The sequence below is a fragment of the Sylvia atricapilla genome, chromosome 23 (genome assembly GCF_009819655.1).
Source record: "Sylvia atricapilla isolate bSylAtr1 chromosome 23, bSylAtr1.pri, whole genome shotgun sequence".
In the NCBI taxonomy this organism is placed as follows: Eukaryota; Metazoa; Chordata; class Aves; order Passeriformes; family Sylviidae; genus Sylvia; species Sylvia atricapilla.
Window position 1 is genome coordinate 6,584,828 of NC_089162.1, and position 23,536 is coordinate 6,608,363.

General features: G+C 50.1%; 1 protein-coding gene across 5 annotated transcripts in view; it reads left to right on the forward strand.

Moving 5' to 3' along the window:
* SIK3 (SIK family kinase 3) overlaps positions 1–23,536 on the forward strand; it is a 69,147-nt gene that overhangs the window by 19,363 nt on the left and 26,248 nt on the right. For all 5 annotated transcript variants that reach the window (XM_066334724.1, XM_066334720.1, XM_066334722.1 and 2 more), the window contains exons 2-4: positions 16,163–16,279; positions 17,495–17,558; positions 23,073–23,234. In XM_066334724.1, the coding sequence (XP_066190821.1) occupies positions 16,163–16,279; positions 17,495–17,558; positions 23,073–23,234 (343 nt within the window). The remainder of the gene's footprint in view (positions 1–16,162; positions 16,280–17,494; positions 17,559–23,072; positions 23,235–23,536) is intronic.

Genomic DNA, 23,536 nt, shown 5'->3' on the forward strand with positions numbered 1-23,536 from the left:
GGCAGCACATGCTGTGGTCTGGGCACCCCCTCACCCAGCTGGGCTGGAGCAGGAGCAAGACTCTGCATGTTCCCTGCAGGCTGTGGAGAGCAGTCCTGGCCTGAGCATTCCTCTTGCACGCTCTGAACAAAGTAAAAAGCAATCCTGGGGCGTGCAGATCTCCTGTCTGCCAGTGCCTTTTGTCTTCCTGCATCCTGGTGCAGGGATAGAACTGAAATAAGCTGATCTGGGTGCTGGCACCGAGAGCAGCCATCAGTTAGTGTGGCCAGTCCTGCAGTTGGTAAATAAGCCTTTGTTTTCATCTGCATTTGAAGAGAGAAAAAATACTAATCAGCCTGGTGAGACAGCGACTTTAGTTTCTTGCTGCTATTGTTCAAATTAATAGAAATCTCATTTATCTCCTTCTGGTGATATATGTCCCTGGAGAGCAAGGTCATGGCAAATGATAGAAATGAATGAATAGGGGAGATGGGAAATATGATCTGAAATTCCTGCAGGCTCGCTCATCTCGCACCCTCCGTGTGTCAGGGGAGCCTGGATTTACGTCACTGGGCCTTACATAAGGATCTATAATGTGATAGCTCCCGAGGTTGTGTGGGTCTTGGGAGGCTCCTGTGTAATTGGTTCAGTATGTGCTCAGCTCTGGTGGACGGCTCTGTGGCCTCGTGCAGGGCTTGCTGCTCAGGAGCCTTTATCCAGCCCTAATTCTTTTTTTTTTTTTCCCTGTAACATCACCATTTTCTTTGGTGTTTCAGCTGTTGCAGGTGTCTTACATGGTTAAAAATGCTTAAGTGGGGAAGAATGCAGTTAAGGTGTAAATCAGCTCCCTAAAGCTGAGCACCCAAAATTTCACAGAATCCCAGGGTCACTGAGCATGGAAAAGCCCATGGAAAAGGGCCATGGGGTCCCAGCTGTGCCCAATGCCCACCTTGTCCCCAGCCCAGAGCACTGAGTGCCACCTCCAGCCCTTCCTGGGACACCTCCAGGGGTGGGGATCCAATCCTCCCTGGGCAGTTCCAAGGCTGGAACACCTTTTCCATGGGGAAATTCCTGCTGCTGTCCCCCCTGAGCCTCCCCTGGCCCAGCCTGAGGCTGTTCCCTCTCCTCCTGTCCCTGTGCCCTGGAGCAGATCCCAAATCCCCCCGGCTGTCCCCTCCTGGCAGGGACTTGTGCAGAGCCACAAGGTCCCCCCTGATCCCCCTTTTCTCCAGGCTCAGCCCCTTTCCAGCTCCTCAGCCTCTCCTGGGGCTCCAGCCCCTTCCCAGCTCCATTCCCTGGACACAAAAGCACGGAAATAATTCGGGTGGATGTTGATAGCAAGTGTGAATAAGCAAGGCAGTGGTTTTGGGTTGCTGCAGGACTGGTCAGTCACTTGTTAAATCGACTTCCCTCCTCTCCTGCTCCAGATGTGCCCTGGACGTGCCCTGACCAGTGTGCATGTCCCCAGAAAGGCAGAATTGCAGACGAAGGCTCGATGCAGAAGGGCTGTGCTCAGTCCCTTGCGGCTCTTGGGGCACACTCAGTGTTTTGGCTGCAGGGCTGGCTGCTGCTGGGTCTGACATTTGTGTGGTGGTCTTGTGATAGTCCAGGTTTAGAAGGCAGGCAGCTTGTTTTACTGGGCACGTCACCTGATAGCTGTACAGTATGAGCTGCTGGCTGCAGTCCCCTCTGACTGTACAGAGGGTGAGGGCAGTAAAGCTCTGGGGCTGTGTGAAAAACTGTGTGAAAAACCTGCCCTGTGCTGCCTTTGTGTTCTCAGGGATGGAGCAGGATCAATCCCTCAAGGGACTCTCGTCATCCTTATGATAAAAAAGAGTCACTTCAAGTTGCATCTGGACTTTGAATTTTATTGTGGTTTTTTTTGCAGATGTGCAGGAAAACAAAAAACCTGCTTTCTAAGTGACACTGAGGTGCTGGAGCACGTCCAGAGAGAGGCAATGGAGCTGGGGAAGGGTGTGGAGCCCCAGGAGCTGGGAAAGGGGCTCAGCCTGGAGAAAAGGAGGCTCAGCAGGGACCTTCTGCCTCTGCACGACTCCCTGAGGATGGTGCAGCCAGGTGGGGTCAGGCTCTGCTCCCAGGGAACAGGGACAGGACGAGAGGAAACAGCCCCGAGTTGTGCCAAAGGAAATTTAGATATTAAGGAAAATTTCTTCACCGAAAGCATTGTCCAGCTCTGGAACAGCTGCCCAGGGCAGTGGTGGACTCCGTCTCTGGAGGTGTTTTAAAGCCATGTAGATGTCGCAGCTGGGGACATGGGTTGGTGGTGGCCTTGGCAGTGTCATTGGACTGATCTTAGAGGGCTTTTCCAACCTAAACAATTCCATGATTCCAAGGCAGCGGGAAAGCCTGAGACCATTATTTGCTGAGGCAGGGCTGGTGGTGGTCTGTCCCATACACAGCACCTTTCTGGGCTGCCATTTTCACTTAGGGATGCTTGAACAAAAAGTCCTATAAGGGACTTTTATAAGAAGCCCTGCCTTGGCAGCCCTTCTGTCTGATCTTTGGTGAGTGCAGATGTGCATCTTGGAACAATTTACTCCTGGTTGTGTTTAGGGCTACCAGAGTGACTGTTTATTCCCACAAACCAGCATGGTTTCAGAAGGTAATTTAAACAAATGGAGCGCCACTTCCAATTTTTCAGGCTTCTAGTTTAAGGAGCCAAAATTGTTCTCCTGGCTCCAGCTTGCCCACCCTGGCTGTATCAGTTCCCACATGGCCTGCCAAGTTTGCAGAGAACTATCTATGGTCCCTTTTCCCTTCTGAGGAGGCAAAAACTCCCTCGGCTGAGAATGGTTTGGGCTTTGCTGGGACACGGAGCAGGGCAGGGGTGGGCAGGCTCTGGTGGTCAGGGAAAGCCCTGCCTGGGACTGACCCGTGCTGTGCCGAGCTCACAGGGTTTTGTGAGCCCCAGCTGTGCCTTTGCCTGTGTGAGGGGGTTAACAGCAGCAGTGACGTGCTCGGAAGCTCCCGCTGGATGCTGCCAAGCAGCGTTAGTTCCTGCTGCTGCACTTTGGGAAGGGTAGTCTGGGATCAGAAAGTGCCGTGGGCTGTGTGCGCAAGGCAAACACACCTCTGTTTTGTGGCTGTTGGCACTGGGGAGTTCCCTTAATGCGTAGTTCTTTCGCTGTTCCGTGGCTCTCGCCGGACTATTAGGTCTAGGCTAAGTGAAATGATTTAGTAGCACATCAGCTTCTGCTTGTGAAAGTAAATATTTTTGTTCTAGTGAAAGCAAATGGAATAGTGTGGTCAGTGTTCTGGTGCAGCAAGTCCTGACCTGCTGCTTGGAAGAAGTAGGAAATGCTGTGACGAGGGGAAAGCGACGTATTTTGAGCTTGGTGTGTGTATGTGGAGGGGAGCAGTGCACTGGTGCTCTCCCAGAGATGCACAGCAGTTCCCCAGGCATTTGCAGTGGTATCTCCTCTGTGCTGCTGTTCCTCAGTGCCCCCATGAGCTGTGAGTACTCACTGCCTGAGCTGGGCTTTGGGACAGCTCAAATACCCAAAATCCAGACCCGCCGAGCTGCGTGCTGCAGTCTCGGTTTAAGACCCCCAAACGGATCTGTAGGTTGCCTGTATTTGTTTGGTTTTTGTTTTCTTGTCGTTTCTGCACATATAAAAGAGGCTTTGTCCTCTGTGGGCCCTGAATTTCCCATGCACAAGGAGAGGCATTGAGAGAATTCCAGGCTGCGGCTTTGCTTCCACGTGCCCCTGCTGCATTTACCTGTATTTAGTGTGTGTCTCTGACTCAGTGTTTACTCTTCAGTATTTAAACATTCCCTAGAAATTAAATCTTTTAAGAACATTATTCTTCGCACCAAGTGCTTGTAGAAGCCCAGTTGTGCAATGCCTACGCTCGTGTATTGGCTGCTGTCTCACTCCCTCAGAACAGGATTTATGGTGGCAAAGCAAAGCAGCAGCCACAATTAGAATTTGGGTACTACAGCACTGAAGTGCTTTCAAAATAGCAGTGTCTGTGCTCCAAAAATACTCCATTGTCCCCTGCTTTGAGGAGAGCTGGTGCCAGCCATGGTTCCTTGTCACACGTGTTGGTGCCGAGGGCAGGATGTCCCTCCGGGCTCCTGGGCTCTTGGTGCTGCCTCTTGGCACCAGGAACACGTTTGATTTGCATAGATGGAGCAGCAGGGATCAGTGACACCCACTGCTGCTTGATCTTTGGCCCTTTGCCACGTGCTGTCACCAACCTGGGGCTAATGGCCCCGTGTGACATTTGGGAGCCTCGCTGGGGTGATTAGTGGGACGCTCCATCCAGACCTGGATTCACTCCTCGGGGTGCGGCTTGCACAGAAGGTGAATCATGAGCCCGAGGTGCCACGGAGGGACACCCAGCCCCTGTCCCAGGCCACTGTCCTGTGTCCCCAGGCTCTGGGGTGCCTTTGCAGCCCTGGCACAAGGTCTGGGTGCCCTTCTGCTCACACCAGGCGCTGCCCTGAGAGCCCGGGGCTGGATCATGCTTTGGCTTTGAAGTAGGTTTTCAGCTCCTGAGTGCGTAATCTGTGGGTTTAAGTCGTTTCTGCTGATAAGGGAAATCAGATACTCTTGTTGGAAGTGGCTTGTAGGCTTCTCCAGTGTTGTAATTCAGTTCCGTGCCCAAGTGAAAGGTGATTCTTTAACAAGTTGCTCTGTGCAGTTACTGCTGTGGGAGATTCTTCTGTCAAGCTTGCTTTGTTATGAAACAAATTCAAATTTCAAGCAGATCTTTGTGGTTTGGGGGGGAGCAGAAACTTCCTGAAGTTCCAAGAGGCAGCTCCTGCGTTCTGACATCACTGGGAGGTTTTAATGGAAATGACTGCAAGGATGTTTTGTCCTCAGCAGGCTGGAATGAGATCCCCTGATTCCCCCTTGCTAAAAGTGAGGGAATTTCTGCCTTCACTCGGGTAATACCACTGTAGGACATCAGTTTATTTTAAGGCAGGCTTTATGATCAGACCCAAGCTGCCGAATTTTCATCTTCCTTTGTGCTGTTATAAACTCTGCTGGGGGCAGCCAGTGCTTCTCCCCCCTAACTGGAGGTAAATCCGTGCACTAAAGCTGGCACAATTTGGTTTGCTTCTCCTGCAAAGCCTGGGCAAGATGAGGGTGAGGAAGGGACTCTCCATGGCTTGGATGTGGTTTGTCTTGGTTGTGGAGGGTTAATGTGTTGAAGCCTGCATTCCTCACAGTTTCACTTTTGGCTTCTCTTTCTAAAAATTTCCACTCCATTTCATAACAGTTCTGGAGTGAGGGGTGGTTATACTCGGGAACCTTTGAGTCTGAAAATGTTCTGTGTAATCGGGGGCTGGAGGCAGCCACAGTTGTTTTCAGGCCCAGGGGAACCGGTCTTCCTGACAATAACATTAACCCTCCCTAAATCAGCTAATTGAAGGATTTTTAATTAAATTAAGGGGTGGGGATGGTAAATAGAAGCAGTGGTTTTGAGAAGAAAATTGCTTTCTGCTGTAGTCTTGTGACTGATGAAAATTCTGATGTTTGAAGCTAGAAAGTAGTGTCTCACCAGTTTGATCATTTCTATTGCTTTTGGAGCCAAACACAGACTCCAGTGACTGGGTTTTGTGGCACGTAACAAACATCATTATTGATGGAGGAGTGTCTGAGAGGCAAACTACAGCCTTCCAAAGCTTTATGTGTGCACAAAGGCTGGATTCAACATTTTCAGTGTAACATCTGCACTGACTTCTTACTGAAAATACTTTGGGTGTATCCTGATAGTTCTGCCTCCCGAGCTGATAACCCGAGCTGGAGTATCTTTGCCAGGCTGCACTGCAGCATGAGAAACTTTCCTGAGACTCGGTGCCTTCATCAGTGTCTCTACAAGACATCTTGTGACAGGGCCACTGCTTGTTTGTTCCCATAGAAACTGCCATCTGATCGTGGCAAATGCACAAAGGCTCCTGCTGCAAATGCAGTGTCTAAAAATTCCTCAGTGTATCATCTAGATCTGGCATCGTGCTTTATTCCTCACTTCCCTGGCAAAATCTCGGCCCCTTCCCGCTCAGTGTGCTCCTGGTCCCGTCGTGTTCTTGCAATTGGCACCTTGAAAATAATCCTAGAGCTAAAGGTGATGGTGTCAGCTCCTCACTGTGATCTCAGGTGCTGGTGAGGGAGCAGTGTTTGCAGTCTCTGCCAGCAGCAGGATGATGCACGTGGAAATCATAAATACTGAAAAAAAGGCTTTCGATGCATTTGAAATCTTAGATATTGAGAAAAAAAAATTCTTTTTCTGCAAGTGTGTGGCCATTGCTCTTGATTTGTTTTGAATATCCAGCTAGTTTGACTTTGGTATAGAAAAGCCCCAACGCTTACAGGGTTAGGAAAATATCTGTGCAAGTCAGGTTCAGAGCCCAGAATCCCGTATTCCCAAATGGACCTGATGGCATCTGAAGAGGAGCAGTGATTCCTTCCATCTTATCCGTCACTGCGGATCCTGCGTGGCGACCCCAGTGTGGTGTTTAACGCTCCTCCTGGTTGAAGCGGGAGCTGTTGCAGTGGTGCAGCTGCACACACCGTACGTGCTCGCTGCAGCTCCCGTGCATGCCGGCCTCCTCCCTGGAATGTGGGCAGGAGCCGGGGCAGGAGCCCAGCACGGAGCCAGCACCAGAACGGGCTGCTGGGCCTGAGTGAAAGGGATTGTTATATGGGATGACAGATTCCTCTGGAGCTTGTTGCTGTTTGCAGAAGGGAAGCCAAGACATTGGTGCTTAATATCTTCCAGAAGTCCTTGGCTTTAACCCTTACGGAGCCTCGGGAAATCGGCTGGAAGCCGGTGCAAAGGCTCCCTGTGGCTCTGGCAGCTTCTCCCAGGCAACAGCAACAGGATGAGAGGACCTGACAGCCCCAGGCTGTGCCAGGAGAGGGTCAGGTTGGACATCAGGAGGGATTTATTCACAGAAGGGGTTGTTCAACCTTGGGAGCGGCTGCCCCGGGAGGTTTGGAGTCCCCATCCCTGGAGACGTCCAAGGAATGACAATGTGGCACTCAGTGCTCTGGGCTGGGTGACCAGGTGGGGATGGGACTCGATGATCCTGGAGGTCTTTTCTAGCCCAAATGACTCTGTGAACATGCTGCACGTCCTGGTGCAGTGCCAGGTGCTTTCCCAGGATGCAGTTTATGGCAGGAGGATTTCTGTGGTGCACGGCAGGCTGGGGAGCCCAGCCAAGGGCGCTCCTGCTGCGTGTGTTGGTTTTGTCATTAAAAACCAGCCATTTTCTGTCATCAAAAAATAGCTACTCTTGTGCTGCATCAGTGCTGGGTGCTCCATACCTGTTACGAGTGAGGTGAGGTATTCCCTCTCAGGAGATCTCAAGTAGTTCTTTGCAGGATAAGCATTGCTTAAAAAAACCCAAACCCTAACGTACAGTGTGTTCTCAACACATCACTTCATGCACACCAGCTTCTGAATTTCCTTATTTCTGAGCTTTGTTATTTTATAATCCAGTAATTCAAACCTGCCTCTGACTCCACACTCTGTACCTGAAATGCACTATTTTCCCCTGTCACTTGCATTTTTAGGTCATGACTGAATTAGAGCAAAATGACAATCCAGGGAACTTGGTATAACACTTTCAAAACCTGCTTGTTGTAATATCCTGGCAGCTTTTTAAAGACTCGTCTTGGTGTTTGAGCCAGGCCTTTCCCATGAAAGCTGGCAGGTCGACTCCATGTCTCGTGGCCCCTCTGCTCTGGGGGACAGTCCCAGCTGGGGCTCTGTTCCACAGCAGCATTCCTGATGCATCTCCTGCTGTCACAGATTTCTTCCCGCGTGCAAATACATTTCCAAAACTCTGCTGCTAAGCAACTCTCTCCAAGGCTGGGGAGTAAGGCATGAGGAGCAGCTGAGGGAGCTGGAAGGGCTCAGCCTGGAGAGGAGGAGGCTCGGAGGGACCCTCTCATTCGGTACAGATTCCTGGCAGGTACTGGCAGGGGCTGCCCAGGGAGGAGGTGGAATTCCTGGAGGTGCCCAAGGAAGGACTGGACGTGGCACTCAGTGCTCTGGCCTGGGGACAGGTGGGGATCAGGTTGGATTCAATGATCTCAGAGGGCTTTTCCAACCTCAGTGATTCTGAGATTCTTTAGATGATTTGGTGGCAGTCTCAGGAGAGCTTTGGAGGCAGAATCCTGCATGGAGGTCAGTTGCAGCATTCAACTGACATCTCCTGAAGTAATACTGACAAATGGGTATTCAGGGTGCTGGTCAATTGAACTGTATTTGTTTTCATGAGATGTTTAGGCTGCAGTGCCTGAATTGAGGGGAGAGCAATTAAGCAAGTGGTTTGAACGGGTGACCTGGGCTGGAAGGGGACCAAGGTGGGCAAGTGTCCTCCCAGAATTTGATTCACCTCTTGGCTTTGCTTGCCTGCAGGTGGCTGGGAGGCCGAGCTGTAGCTCAAGCAGGAGTCCAGTCAGGCCTGAGCAGAACTGCAGTGTTCCCATCTGCTGTCACAGAGGCTGGAGCTGAGCCTCCTTGGCCAAACACTCGAGCTTACGTGACCGGGCTCTGCTTTTTCACATCCCATTTGTTAGTTAACCAGTTTGCATCGATTTAAATGCACCTCCATGAGCTTCTGCACTAGTTTAAGTGCATTTAAAAACCGGTTTTAATTATCAAGTGCAGTCTTTGTGTAGTAAGTGCCAAGAGTGCTTTTAATTTGCATGGAAGCCGTGGAGGTAGTGCTGCAGACTGTCAGCAGATCGTGGGGCTGCAGCACAGCCGTGTTCAGGGCTCAGCCTTCGTTCCTTCCACTCACCATTGTCCTGCTGCATCCCACTAGAATTCCTGCTAATGCCTCAAGCAGGATTTATAGTCCAGGTATGGAGGAGTGTGGTGAGCTGACCTCCCAGGCATGCAGCTCTTAGTGCCTGCTCTCTGTGGATGGGCATGGGGATGTGTTTCAGGGTAGCTCACTCACTGTAGGCTGTCATTTGTCCGTCCTCACCAGGATAAATAATTTTCCATACCACCTCTAATTCACGTTCTGACTCCTGTGAAGTTTCTTAGCCTTGCATCTGGGAAGCATTACAGGAATTTTACAAGGCTTCTGAACTAAAAACAAATTACTGGCATAAATGTCAGCTGGAGCTGTTGGGGCTGGAGGGGTTTTCTCCTGTAACAGAGTGTGAAATGAAGAGACAGAGGTCAGTGGGAATGCAGACAGGGCACGGTGTGAATGCTGTGGAATTCAGCAGACAGGAGTGGTGTGGCTATCCCGCGCTGTGTTTGAGGTGGTTAGGTGTGGCAACCTGCAGTCTGCTGTGCTGAGACTTGCTCTGCCTTCGGCTCAATCCCATGGAGTCTCTTGCTGTAGCCCAGGAGAAAAAGGCAGCACTGGCAGGGACCAGGAGATTCAGTGTCTGACCAGAACTTTAAAAAGCTCTGGAAATCTTGTCATTAAGAGGGGATAAGGGCTAGAAGTAGATGTGGTGTAGCTTAAGGGATTCCTGTGCTTAAGCTGTGGATGGCTGAGCTCCTTGGTCGCTGCTTGGTCTTCTGAGTCTTGGCCAGCCTGAAGCCCAGGGAACTTGCTGAGCAGCCATCAGGTTTTGTGGGGATGTGTGGTGATTCCATACATCCTGGATGGGCTCTCCCAGCCCCGTGTGGAGTTCTGTGACCTGTCCTTGTGCTCAGCCTCCTCCCGGGTCTGTGTTTGCAGCCCGAGGTGATGAATCACGGAGCTCGCCCTCGCAGCACCTCTCGTTTGCAGCGGGAGGTTCTTCGTGCACCAGGATGGTTTGTTTATCTAATTGGCATCTCCAGCTCCCTTTCCCGTGCCTTTCTCTGCAATCCCAAAGCCCTTGATGCTGTTCAGCATGCTCTGATGTAGTGTCTGTCAGCCCGGGCAGGTGACTCCAAGCCTCTGTTGTTTCCCGCTGTTGCTCCAGGTGATGAAATAATGAGAACCTCTCCAGGAGGAGGGTTTGGGACCTGGCATCCAGGTGAGTGTGACAGGTAGAGCTCTCGAATGGGACCAAGCTTTCTCGTGGGTTGCAGGACATTATTTCTCTCTTGCTGTGGCTGAACGTGGCAGAATTTACCCGTCACCCCTTGCAGCCTCCAGCAGAATGGTAAAGAGTTTGCATTTGGGGTTAAATCACCATTGAACTGGCACTGAGGCTGCTGCTGTGAAGCAGTAAGTGTCAGGTGAGGGGCACTCACCTCTTGGACCTTTTTGATGGCTTCTGTTGGAAAAGAGAAGCTGCAGCTGCTGGCACAGGGTTAATCCAGGACTGGGAAAGAAGGAATGCAGCACGGATGAAGTCTGGGATCCTTGGGGGTGCTATAGGTGACCTTCCTGTCCTGTGACATTTGTAAACTGCTGTACATGCCCTGAAATGATGAGATTTTCTTACCTGGGTGTAGCTGGTTCTCTGAGCCGTGGATGTGAATGTGGGGTTTGTGCTTTGGCCACTGAGATCCCAGTTGTGTTCCCTGTGGGACAAGGGAAGGTCACGGCAGAGCGCGGCGCTCGCACAAGCCGGGTATTAACATTGCAGCCGGCCAAGAGGATTTGGATGTATTGACTTTTCTCATAGCACCATCAGTATTTTCTTCACCTTGTGCAAGACACAAGTCCCTGCATTGATTGTGCAGAGGGATGTGGACAAGGTGAGAACTTCCTTCCTGAGCAAATGCAGCTTCTCTGTGCACATCTTCGTCCACAGTTTCCTGCTTTCAGTTGCTGCCAATATTTGCATTTGTGCCACCTCCAAAAGCCACTGATGTTGCTGCAGACTGGCCTAGTTTTATTTGCTGTATCACTTTGACTTAGGTAGGTTCTGCTGGTTAATTAATTCCAAGGAGGAGATGCCCCTGTGTTACCCATGAGCTTGCCAAGAGAAGTCTGGGAATCAGCAGTGTCGGTGCTTCCTTTTTCTCGAGTGCTTTCTTAGGACTAAAAACTGTACAAATTGCCTATTTGCATGGAGAGGGTTCACTTTTGGTGACCCCAAGCACACCAGCAGGCTTGTGCTGACAGCTTGCCTGAGGAACATGTGCCTGTGCCATCCGAGTGTCCATACGGAAGCGCGGCATTGCTGTGGAGTGACATCCACCCAGCTGAGCTCCCGAAAAGGCCACGACCTGCAGTAGCCCGCAGTTCACGTTGTGTTTTTATCACAGCCCTGTGTCCATATGCCAGTCGAGTGCCTCTGTGTGTGGCTCATATGCATATCTGCAGTGTGTACTTCCTTATCCCTCTGTTTTTCCCCCTTCTCTGTCGTAATTCTGGTCTCTGCTGTTGGAGTTCCCCCGTGCAGCTCCGCTATCTGCTTACAGGAGGGATTTTTACCCCTCCAGCAGCTGCTTAATCCAAACAGGCCGTGTTCCCGAGCTTCCCGAGTGCTTGTGGCAGGCAGGAGCAGCTGGGAAGAGTTGTTCCTGTCAGCCCCTGGGACAGCTCTCGCTGTCAGCCCGGTCAGGCTGCAGTGGGCAGAGAGGAGGGGGCTCCTTTGCTGCCTGAAATGTGGGAGGAATTGGGGTGGGTGAGCCTTCTCCAGGTTTATTCAGAGGCTCTCTGTGGTGACAGCTCTCCGTGGGGCTCTGCCATGTCAGGGTGACACAAGAGCTGAGCTGCAGGGACACCTCCATCCATGGCAGAGGACACCCAGTGACTGTTTACTGAGCCTTCTCCAGGAGGAATCTGGAGCAGGAGGACTCTCCGGGACAGTTCTAGGAAATGTCTTGCTCCCAAATAAACATGTTGATTTTCTGAATGCAGTCGGGTTGCCGGTGCCATCTGTTGGCTCCCATTCCACGGAGCAGATCCGTGCTGATTTACAGGAATGCCGCTGCCATAATTACACTTTTACAGTGATCGCTGATCAGACTGAGCTCATGGGCTCCTTTTGGAAGAAGTGGAGTTTTCTGATTTTCACTCAGGCCACTGCAGAAACAACTGAACTGAAAGGGAAAAGGTGATTTCTTTATGAAATGATCACGCATGCAAGAAATTTTCTTTATCATTGAATTGTAATTAGATCCAAGCAGATGCATGGCATGAAGGAGGAGATTTTAGCCTAGGCCAAGGTCTCTGGCTTGTTCCTTTGTTCACAGCACAGAAATAAAAGGAAGCAGTGTCCCATGGCTCCTTTCCACTGAAAACAGACCGTGCTTCCACCTCTTTCTCTCCAGAGCCTTTCCAAGCAGCTGGAGCAGCGCAGGGCACAGTGGCTGTCCTCTCCCTGCCCATCCGCCTGGGCACCCAGCAGCTCCTTTCCCTTCCTGTTGGCAGGGCACTGTGCATTCAAGGAAGTCTGTCTGGATTGTTATCCACACTCAGCTGAGGAACAAGGCGTCCATGTAAACTGTGACTCCTGCAAGTTGATATTCTCCTGTCTCCTATCCCAATATTCCCTCTCTCCTATTCTGCCTCATTTCAGAGCCCCTCACCTTGGCATAATTTAGCTCTGGTGTCTGCCAGCATTGAAAATCTGGCAATCTCAGAGCAAAATAGGGATTTATGCTGTTGTTGATGTTACACTTTGGGAACTGGAGGAGAATGCTGTGAGTTTGAGAATTGTCAAGGCTCCATGTGCTGGGCTGGAGGAAGTGGTCAGTGCTCAGGGCAGAGGAGCAGCCTGGGCTCCTCCCCAGGAGCATTTTGGGGTGCACTGGAGCCAGCTTGCAGCCTTGGCCTTGCCTTGTGTCCCTCCTGAGCTCCCGTGGGATGCACTGGGGTGTGCTGCTATCAGGGATAAGTGTGTGCTCCCTGTTGGCCTTCCCGAGTTTCGGTACCCCTCCTTCCCTCTCCCAGCTCTACCCCTTCTGCTTTCATGTGGTTGAAATTTCCACTCCTCCCCACAAGGCTTTTGCCTGGCGTGCACATACACTCAGCACAGCTTTGGGATCACAGGAATTACAGAGCAGTGTTCAGCTGAGGTGCGCCAGGAGCAGAAAAATCTGGAAAAACACTGGATGAGCCACCTGGCTTCGGAGAGCAGGGCCTCCACAGTGACCTGCAGGTGTCAGTTTGAACACCTTACCTGCTCTCCACCAATTGTTTTGAGCAGCTTGTCATTTCTCCCAAATAGCAATTCCTTCTTCAAATTACTAGTGCAAGTTTTACTTGGATGCAAGAAGGAATAAATGAACTGTTTACAAGTGGTGGGAACATTTTGTTAATTGGTAGCAGCATGCATGCTCCAGGCTTGGCATTTATCCTCCTGCCTGTAAGCTTCATTAACTTTTGATAAAAGAATAGTTAATTTCTCAGACTCCTTTTTTTAGAGTATTTCATTGTTTGAGAATTTAGATCATGGTTTTCTTCCGCTTCTACTTGTGCCTGAATTTGTGCTTTACTTAATGATGTTTAGTCTTCCTCTCTGGTTTATGTGCTGTTTGTAAGCATGAGGGAATGCACTCGATTTTGGGGTTTGGGGTTTATTTTAACTACCTGGGACTGGTCATTTTTGCATAAATAATAAATAATTTGTATATATATATTTGGAAGCAGGGCAGTTATCTCCTTGGCAAGGATTTTATCATAAAATATGAAGGTTAGTTTTCATGTGCTTTAGATTGTTCTGGTAAAGATCCTTTTGTTTGGTTGTTTTTTTCTCCAATTTATAATCTCCAATAAATAAATAAAGGGCTGAATTCATTGTGGCCTCCCTTGAGCTTTAGATGGAGTCAGCGTGGCTGGTGCAACCCCAGGACCTCAGCCAGTCCCTTTTCTGTTAAAATCCCAAATCATCTCCAGGAAGGGAGAGCATTAACCAGTTAGGAAATGCAGGAGTGGAGGAACCAACCTGGTCTTCTCTGGGAAACCTTTAAACCAGTCCTTCCCTCTGGAAAATGAATGATTCTCCAAAAAAAACCCCAAAGAGCAAAACTCTGGAAGAAACCAGCTGCAGCTCCCCTGCAGAGCCCCGGGTGGAACATCAGCCCCCATCCCTGGAATTCCCTGCGTGTCCCTCCTGCCCAGCACCCAGGGGATTTCCTACTTCCACCCTCGCAGGGTCCTGAGGAAGCTCTGCGTTTCCTGAAACCCGAGCACAAGGTGCTTTCCCCAGGATTTTTCAGGAGACTTTTGCCTTTCATGTTGCATCAGTTGCTGGAGGCATTTGTGCGGAATGAAAACATTTGGGAGAAACCCCTTCAGCTCTCTCCTCTGCCTAGCTGCTGAGGGTGGCTTTGGCTTTGGGGCTGCCTGGCTGAGCTGGGGATGAGATCCTTCTCAAGAAGATCCTTCTCATCTCCCGAGTTCTGTTTGTCTCGCTTTGCTCCCGACCCAGGTGTTGTGTGCCTTTGTGGGTGTGGAGTTTCACTCCCCACGTGTAAATCCCACAAGGGGACAGAGGAGGTGGCAGCCTGGTCCTCCCTGCCCCGGGTTATCAGGGAAAACCAGAGGAATTCACTTCTGTTGTGTCTGGCCCTACTGACTAAGCTGGGTGCAATCAGATGCTCTACATAGCCTGAACTTGGCCGAGAGTGTCAGCTCGAGCCATATAATTAAGCTGGGAAATGAGAGTTCCTTAGAGCAAATATAGAGCTGGGAATGAGTAAGGAGCTTAGGAATACTCCAGATCTGTGGATTTTCATTTACGTCTTTGGGCCCAAAAATGACTCACGTCTCTGGGTAGACATCTTGGCTTCACTCTTGGAGGAAGCATCCCTTCGCTTTTATGTATATTTATGCTGAAGCCTTACAAAAGCCCGTTCTTGCAGGAAAACCTTGGGTGAAAAGCATGTGGAGAGTGCTCCCCAATCCCCCTCTGGCTCGGTCAGTTTTCCCAGCCCGTTCTGGGTGCTGTGCAGGGATCTCTGTGGTGGATCCCGGGCCGGTCCCGGGGCTCTGCACCCCGTTAATCACAGCCCTGGTGCCTGGCAGCCCCTGCTGCTGTCTCACCTCGTGCCTGGGCTCCAGCCCCGCTGCTGCCAGCAGCTCCCAGCGCCAAGTGCCAGACCTGGCTGCCGTTCAGCTCCCGCTCCTGCTGTAGGAAGCATGCTCAGTGACTTGGAAGGCTGGAAGCATTCCTGCGCTCTGAATTAAAGGTTTCAAATGAAAGAAACAGCTTATTGTACTTGGGTGCCTTTTCAGGATTCTGCTGGGTTCTGCTCACATGCAGGGCGGTTATTGCTCTGGCAGGGATTTGATCATAAAATATGGGGCTTAATTTTCATGTGCTTCAGATTGTTCCCTTAAAGAAAGATTCACTTAAAGGATCTAAGGCTGCTTTTGTTTGGTTGTAGGATGCCTGTGAGAGCATCCCTTAGCCCTGCCCTTGGGGCTGGCATTAGGGAAGGGACATGTGTTGGGGTCGTGTGGCCCTGTGGGTTTGTGCCCGTGCTCCTGGCACACTGCTGTGCACAGAGGACTTGTCCTTGTCCCCGCTGAGCTCTGGGGTCTGGGACAAGCCGAGCGTTTCTGGGTCAGATCTTTCTGGCCGTGCATCCTCAGTGGTTTTCGTGGCAGTGCTGCTTTGCATGCCCTTCCCCAGGCCTTTGCATGATCCTGCAGCCTTCCTGGGCAGGACTTGTGTAAAGTAGCTCTCCAGCAAAGCAACCAGGAGATTTGTGAAAGTGGCTCTTTTCCCAGGGAGAGCATCTCTGAGCGAGAAAACCTGCTGGAGGGTGGTAATTCATCCCACAAATCCCAAGACTGGAGCTGCTCGCTCTCAGGGGTGTTTCGTGGTGGGGTGGAAGATACTTAAGGTTGAAATTTGATGTAGAAGCAGCAGGGCAGATGTTCCTCTGCCAGGCAGAGCAGCTTTTGCACTCAGCTGTTCTCTCCATCAAGGTTTCACTCTGTGTTTTCTCTCCTGTTCATCCTGGCGTTCCAGAAAGGATTCCCTTCTTTCTTGTCTGTGTGTGGATGAAACAGGGTGCTCAGTGGACTTGAGGGCAGATGATTCTTAGCACAGAAGTGTCTCCACCTTTGGAGTCTGGTAGTTCTGCAGTCTGTGCCCAAAGGAGCTGGGAGCTGCCAGCACCAGGGAGGTGGAGGGAAAATCTTGGGGATGGAGAGCAGCTGACTGGAAGCACTTAGACTTGTTTAAACTCCATTAGTGTAGCGTTACAGAGCACTTCTGGTTTAAAACAGATAAATAAATACCTCAATTGTTCGAAGGCTGACACTACCCCCCATTCCCATCCCTGCTGTGTGGGTCATGCAGCTGGGTCAGTAACTTCTCTTCTGTTTCCCCTCTGCCAGGTTGCAATAAAGATCATTGATAAGACTCAGCTGGATGAAGAGAACCTGAAGAAGATATTTAGAGAAGTTCAGATCATGAAGATGCTTTGCCACCCACATATCATCAGGTTGTACCAGGTAGGAGCACTCTGCCGTGGAGTTTCCATCCCTGGACCCTGCACTGTGCAGTGGCACTTTTCTCCAGAGTTATCCCTCCATTCCTTCCACATGGAACTGTAGACCCTTTATGTTTTCAGGGTCTCAAAGTGCTTTGATTGGAGGGGCAGGGGGAAAGTGTAGCTAATCCTTCTCTTTTCTGGGACACGGTGCTTCCTCTGTGGGCTGGCCTGCTGCCACTTGTTTATGACCATTGTGTGCTTCTCAGTTTCCCAGTTGAAACCGGATGCAGGTTCCCCTTCTCACTTTAAGGGAGGGACTGAATCTCACCCGGGAGCAGGACTGAGCTCTCCTCTCCCTGCCCAGCTCCCTGTGGCCCCCAGGCCCTGCTGATCTGCTCAGCTCTTTCCTGGAAGGGGATTAATACTGGCAGCAGACTTGCTTCTGAATATTGTTTGCAGACTTTTTTTCCAGCTTGTTTGACTTTTTTTTTTTGTCTGCAAACAAAACCCTCAGAGGCAGAAGCCACGTGGTCTGCCCTTTACACAGGTCATGCCCCTCTGTGAGGAGGGTGCAGCAGAGTGATGGGAGCAGAGGAATAAAGGACTCTGTTTCTCATCTGTGCTTGAGAGATACAAATATTTATTCAGACTTCAAAGAGTTAAAACTGGGTAGAAGTGACAGAGGTTAATGTTTGGCTCCTTTGGCCAAACCATGTGTGAGATGTACAGGGACTGTGGCATTTTCAAGGTACTCAGGGAGTGCTGCTTTGCAAACTTACTCCTCAAACCCTTTTTTTTTTAATCCAAAAAGCCTTTTTAAAACCTGTTTCGTTCCATCCTAAAGCTTTTGATGTGATACTGAAGAGGTGACACTTGTGGCTTGGCTTTTTTAGCGTGGGAGAAGAGCAGGATAGCAGCCCTGAGAGGTCTCCAGGCTGCTGGAACAGGACAAGACCAGGGAGCAAATGCTAAAGGGAGGGGAAACAGAACAGGGGGAAAAAGGTGCAGATGAAGGGTTCTGTGTAGTTACAAATTTAGTGTTTGAAAGTTGCTGTTTGATCCTCACTGTCCCCAGCTCCTGTCCATTCCTGCACATGGCTCTGGGAAGCACAGGAAGGTAACAGTTTGGGTTTGCTGAAGGCAGTTACGTGTGTTACAGCAGGAATAAAGGTGGTTTTGGAGCTCTTTCTTGTTGCACTCTCCTTATGTGTCACTCCTCTGTCCTTGTGTGCAGGTTATGGAGACGGAGCGGATGATTTATCTGGTGACAGAGTATGCCAGTGGAGGGGAAATATTTGGTAAGTACATTTATTGCATTCTTTAATCAGATAATGCACTTGGTCAACTACAGTAAACTGAAAATAGCCGCCACACTCTCTTGTTTCAGCCGAGGTGCCCTTCAGCCTGCAAACTTTCCATTGACAGGAGAAGGAAAGGAGTAAATGAGATCAACTCCATGGAAAAATAACCCCCATCACCTCTGTGTCTTCTTTGGGTTTCATTGACAGGTGGTGCTGCTCCTCTTTTGTGCTCACTTTGGGATTAAAGATGTTGGAAATAGTCACGCAGTTGGATTTTAGTGTTGCTGAGTGCTTCACTTCCCAGCAGGTTATCTGAACCTTGTTGATGATCGTGGAACTGTTGGAATGTGTCAGCAGCTTTCAAAGAAACAGGCAGTCCTGCAGTTCTGGAGTGTTTTGTGCTCAAAACCACGTCTTGTCTTTTCTTTTTGATATCTGATGTTATCTTAGCAAGCATTGGTTACATCCCTTCCAAGCACCATTGTCCCAGAGAGTTTTGGCTGAGTGTTCTTGACCACAGGAGCTGTTCTTGAAAGGGAAAAAGTATCTCTGCAGCGCAACTAAAAAAAACTGTGGGCTGATTTATTAATTTGTTTGGTGAACAAGAGCAAAACTTGTAGAAATAGGAATTTCTTTGTACACTGGAATTTTGTGCAGGGTGACGGAGTCAGGATTTTGCAACATTGGTCTGTACTGGCTTTGCCAATATGAGCCTCCAAAAAAGGGGAAAATCCTTTGTGCTTGAATTAACTTTAATCAAGGAAGTAAGGACAGTCACACATGGGCTGTCAACTCCTGGGAGCACTCCCCCTGTCCTCGTCAGTCATTGCAGAAGATTCGCTTTTGATTTCACTTCCCATTTCTCTGGAGGAGAACCTGAGTTTTAGTAGAAGACAAAGCTTTTAGTGAAGCAAGAGGAGCCCCAAATTAAGGAAAATAAGAGCTGAAAAGCGCTGTTTTCCAGCCACTACAGACTGCCACCAGTTCCTCAGTACCTCTCTAGATGGTTGCCATGGCTTCTTGTCAATATTGTCCATGTCCTTTGGATTTCTCCCTGAGAAGGTGACAGCCGAAGGGGAAGCAAGTGACAGCTGATGTTTGGGAAGTGTGGATTGCCTGGTGGAAAACTGACTTGCTGAGCCTTCCAGTTGTTTATTCAAATATGAATCATGGTGCTGGACACACTCAGCAGTTCCAAAGGCTTGTGAAATTCACCTTCCTGTGCGCAGCAAAGTCACTTGCACATGTCCTGGAGTTGGCTTGGGTGTGTATCACCACAGAAAAATATAAATCTCTTTTTACTTTTTCTCCCTCTTCTGTTGAATTTGGCAGAGATGGGCTCATCTTTTTTTAAATCCAGAGCTATGTGCAAGCTCATATACAAACTTGGAATGGATTCTTTGGTTACAAAAATAGCCTTCTGCGTGAGTCGAAGTGAAAACCTAATTGCCTTCTGAAAGATTTTCTGCTGTAGTAAATTCAGCTCATTAGCATGGCTAATTTCCATGTTGCTGCCCAGCATTTTATCCTTGCTGATAGCTGGGAGCAGCCAGCTCTGTGATAGTGTGAGGCTTCTCCAGACCCAGGCCAGGAGGTCGTGCCTCTCCTCCCAGTTCCGAGGATTTTTGGGCACTGCCCTCAGTGCGAGAGCAGAGAGGGGAAAACTCAAGTCTCAGCTTTTTGTGTTCAGAGTTTCCTGAGGAGACATTAAGACTTTGTTCTAACAGCGGAAGCAATTTGCAGGGAGGAAGCAGGAGCCCATTCTGGGGAGGTTTCTTTGCAGTCCTTGCCTCTCCAGTGCTGAAGGCTCTCACGTCCTCGTGTGCTGGAGACAGAGTCGATGGCAGTGTGGGCAGCTGGGCTCTCCTGCTGGCTGAACCTCACCTGTACAGTGCCTCATCCCCGTGCCTGTCCCTCGTGGGGCAGCTGGGCTCCTTGGGGGTGGTGGATGTGCTGCAGGGGTGGCGTGTGGGGTGTGTGTGGGCAGCCACTGTCACCGTGCCTCTTACTGGGCACTGGGGGTTCTCTGTGAAATCAGCCTGTGCTGAGTCTCTTTAATCTATTTTTTGGTCATGTCTTAGCACCTGTGTGACATAGGCTCTAAAACGTGGTGCTGGAGGGCCAGTGGGGCTGACAGCTGTGGTTTTCTGGATGCCAAATGCCCAGGGCCAGGCTGAGTGCAGCCCCATAGAACCAGACCTACAGCATTGTGCTGTTGTGAGCTGCAAGTTTTTCTGAGGAACACATCTCGAGTTGCTTCCCTGATGCTTTCAAAACTTCCCAAGGCTTAAGTGGTACCAAAGAGCTGTCAGTATTTCACAGGCAGTGCTGGGGGTCAGAATTTTCAGCTGGAATAGCGATGGTTTCTCCAAATGGGCACAGTCAGTGAGTGCGGGCTGTCCCTGCTGTGTGAGCTGTGCAGGATCCCGGGTCAGCACCTGGGAGGGCTGGACCACCTGTTTATCCACACTTCCAGGAACAGGGCTCCTTCGGTGGCCAGGCTGTGCCGTAAGAGTCTTTGATTCAGCTCTGACTGGAAATGGTTTGATAATTCACTCTGTTTGCGTAGCGGGGACCAGGGACAGGCCTGGGGTTTGCTGTGGGCTTCAGCAGCCAAATGTAAATTGTTATTTTTGTCCCTCTCCGTGTTTTGTGTGTGGTTGGGTCGTTGGTTTGACATCATGAAGAAATGAATGTCTCCTTTTAAACATAGGGTGGTCCCTGTTCCAGGTCCCTGGAGTGTGCTTTTTTGAGGTCAGATGGAATATAGTCTACAAATCTGGTTTGATTTCGGCTGTTTACTATGAAAACTGTAAATAATCTGCAGTCCTCTCTGACTGAATATGGGTTCTTGGTCGATTAACAAAAAAAATCCGAGGAAATTTAGAAAATTATCATCTGGTTGATGTGGTTACCGTGTCTGCCCTGTGTCCCCAGCCTGCCCGCTTGTCCCGAGCTCTGCGAGCGTGAACTGGGCAGACACATTCAGCAATGTTGTGGTGCCCGTCTCTGGAAGGTCAGACTGCTTCTGACATCACAAGGTCACCAAATTCACTGGAAATGTGACTTAATCCACCACACAGAGGAGATGGGAAGCTTCATCATTGTTTGTTTTCCAGACAGAAAGCAGCTTAAAAGCATGAGGCGTCTGTCCAGAGGCGGGGAGTGGAAACTTGTGTGTCAGTGCTCTCTGAACCAAAGGTGATTTTTCCTCAGTGTAGGGTTGGATTGTTTTCTTAACACAGAGAGCAGCGTCAGGTGCCTCATGTAAGTACAGAGAGCAGTGAGTGATGTCTGTGAGGGTTGTGCAATGAAATGATGCATTCCTTCCCCTCTGGAGGACACCCAGAGGAGCGTCACTGTGCTCTGAGCACAGCCCAGCCACAGCTCTGGGTGCTCAGAGCAGGATGCTGCTTCCCAGCTCCACACTCAGGTCAGCTCTGTGGCCTCCACTGCATGGGAGGTTTGTGCAGACTAAGCTCTCAATGGTTAATTTTGGCGTACAGTTGCCCTTGGTGGTATGTGAAGTATTCTGTAGCCTCATTGTTTGTGTCCTTCCTCTGGAGCTGGTGCAGAAATGTCAGTGGGCTCGGAGCGCGGTGCCTACGTGCAGAGCCTGGGCCTCCGCTCCCAGTTCTTCATCAAAAGTGAGATTTCACACCTAAACCAGGTCAAGCCTGAGCAGCACTGGCTGGGCAGAGGGGCAGCAGTTTTCTGGGTCAGTGGCATGAGGCAGGGGGTGGCCCAAGTGGCAGCAGGTGTCACCAGCTGTGCCAGGACTGGTGAACTTGGTTTGGGCAAAAATACACTTAGGAGAGACTTGCAGGAAGACACCTGCTGCAGTAGCTGAGTTTGCTTTCTTTCTGCAGGAGAATTGCTAAAATATTTCAGAAATTGCTGAGATTGGAGCCCTGTGCTTTGTTTTAAGGGCACTTGCTGTGTGGACAGGCTGGCTCCCAAATCCCGGCGGAGCAGAAGGTGTGAATGACCTTGTTTAGGAGCTGAGCTATTACCTGTTGATCAGTGGCTTAAATTGGAGCAGCCCTTGCTGTGCTCTGCTGTCAGTCTCCTTAGAGGAACAAATTTATGACCATGCAAATGCCTTAGTGAAATACGGCGGGGCAATTTGAGATGGTCACTTTGAGGGTCACATTTGACTTGGAGATGGTTTTCCTTCTCCAGCCCTGCTTCAGATTTGCTTATGGAATAAGTTTATCCCATGAACAAGAGTTAATTGACAAGTTCTTTGAAAAACACCTCGAGTCTGTTGCACAACATGAGTGGGCAAAGGCAGAAGTAGGTTGCTGTGCAGTCAGGAGCAGCACAACTGCTTTGATGGATCTTGGTAATTAGTATTTACTGCGAGTCAATTATGTCGCAGGTATTTTAATGAATGGGTGACTGGGGAAAAACACAACCACCTGATGAGAAACCTGCACAAGTGATTTATTGTTATTATTTTCAAGAACAGATATCTATATTGAGCCCCCAGTTTAATGGCGTTTAAGGAGAGATGTGAATCATTTCAGCCTAATTTTCACCAGAGATGTGTTGAGGCCAGATCGATGGTCCCACCAAGGAGTTACAACCTCCTGAAGTGAGGCTTCCCTTCTCTGCCTTTTCTTCTGCCTGTCTCCTGCCTGTCCATCCCGACTCGTGGGACAGTGACAAGTGGCTTCTATGAGCCTGGTGCTTCCAGGTTTTAAGTGGATTGACTTCAGCCGGGTCACTGCTGTGTGCCTGCTTTTGTGATCTTGGAGAGGCTTTTCCTGTCCGTGTGTGCAGTGCTGGCTTCCAAGGAAAGCCCAGCTGGCAACAAACACTACCTTTGAGTGAGAGTGCAGGCTTTCAGCAAAATATTTGGGAGTGCTCAGATTTCCATAGAGGAGGCCAGCTCCATTTTTATAATGAAATGCTTTCTTGGATTTCGCAAGGATGTTGTTGCATCGATGCACAGAGAGGGAGGATGTTAAATCCCTCCTGCAGCTGGTGGTAGCTGTGCTGGCTGCAGAGCTGAGGTGAGCAGCTGCTCGTGGCTGTGATACCTGGGGCCTCGCTGGTTCCAGCAGGAGTTATCTGCAGGGCATGTCAGACCAAAGACACGTTTCCTGGGAAAACCCAGGGGAAAGGAAGGATGGCACGTGGCCAGGAGGCTGCACCTCTCGAGGTGATGTGGTGCAAGGCTTGGGGTCTGACTGGAGGCAAAGGCTGGAAAAGCTTCGTTTTTATTTTGATGTAGAAAAAGATTTTAGAACTTTTGCACTTGTGGACAAAACAGTTCTCATTTCCCAGGCACCCCCTCAGCTGTCCTCTGTATAAATTAATTTCAGAGCCTTTCACTCAGGGCCAGCCCAGACAAGGACTGGCAGCGGCGTGTCCCATCCCTGTTTGTGCCTCTTCCATGTCTGCTGCTGGAGCTGAAAACCACGCTGTGCCCACCTTCTTCCCAGCTCCTTCCCCGAGCACGAGAAGCCCCTGTGTCCATGACCTGTGTTCTCCTTCACCTCACAGATCACCTGGTGGCCCACGGGCGCATGGCTGAGAAGGAAGCCCGGAGAAAGTTCAAGCAAATTGTGGCTGCTGTCAACTTCTGTCACTGTCGTAACATAGTCCACAGGGATCTGAAGGCAGAAAATCTCCTCCTGGATGCAAACCTGAACATCAAAATAGCAGGTGAGCTAAGCTGAGCGGTGTGGGAGGAAGGCAGCTGTTTTCAGGAGTTAATAAATGTAGGCACTGGCTGCTTCCAGGTATTCAGGGGGAAGGAAACATGGTGCAGCTAAAGGAAGCTTTGGATTTCTGTGTGGCCTGCTGCCCAGAGCTGAAACTGCCAGGTTGTAGCCAGGGGATTTATACTCCCTTCAAGTAGTGTAAAGTAAAAGAAGAAGGCAAAAAAGGCAGGTTTGGCTCCCCAGGCTGCAGACACTGTGGTGTTTACTCCTCTGGGTGATGGGTGAGACAGTGTCACAAAATTG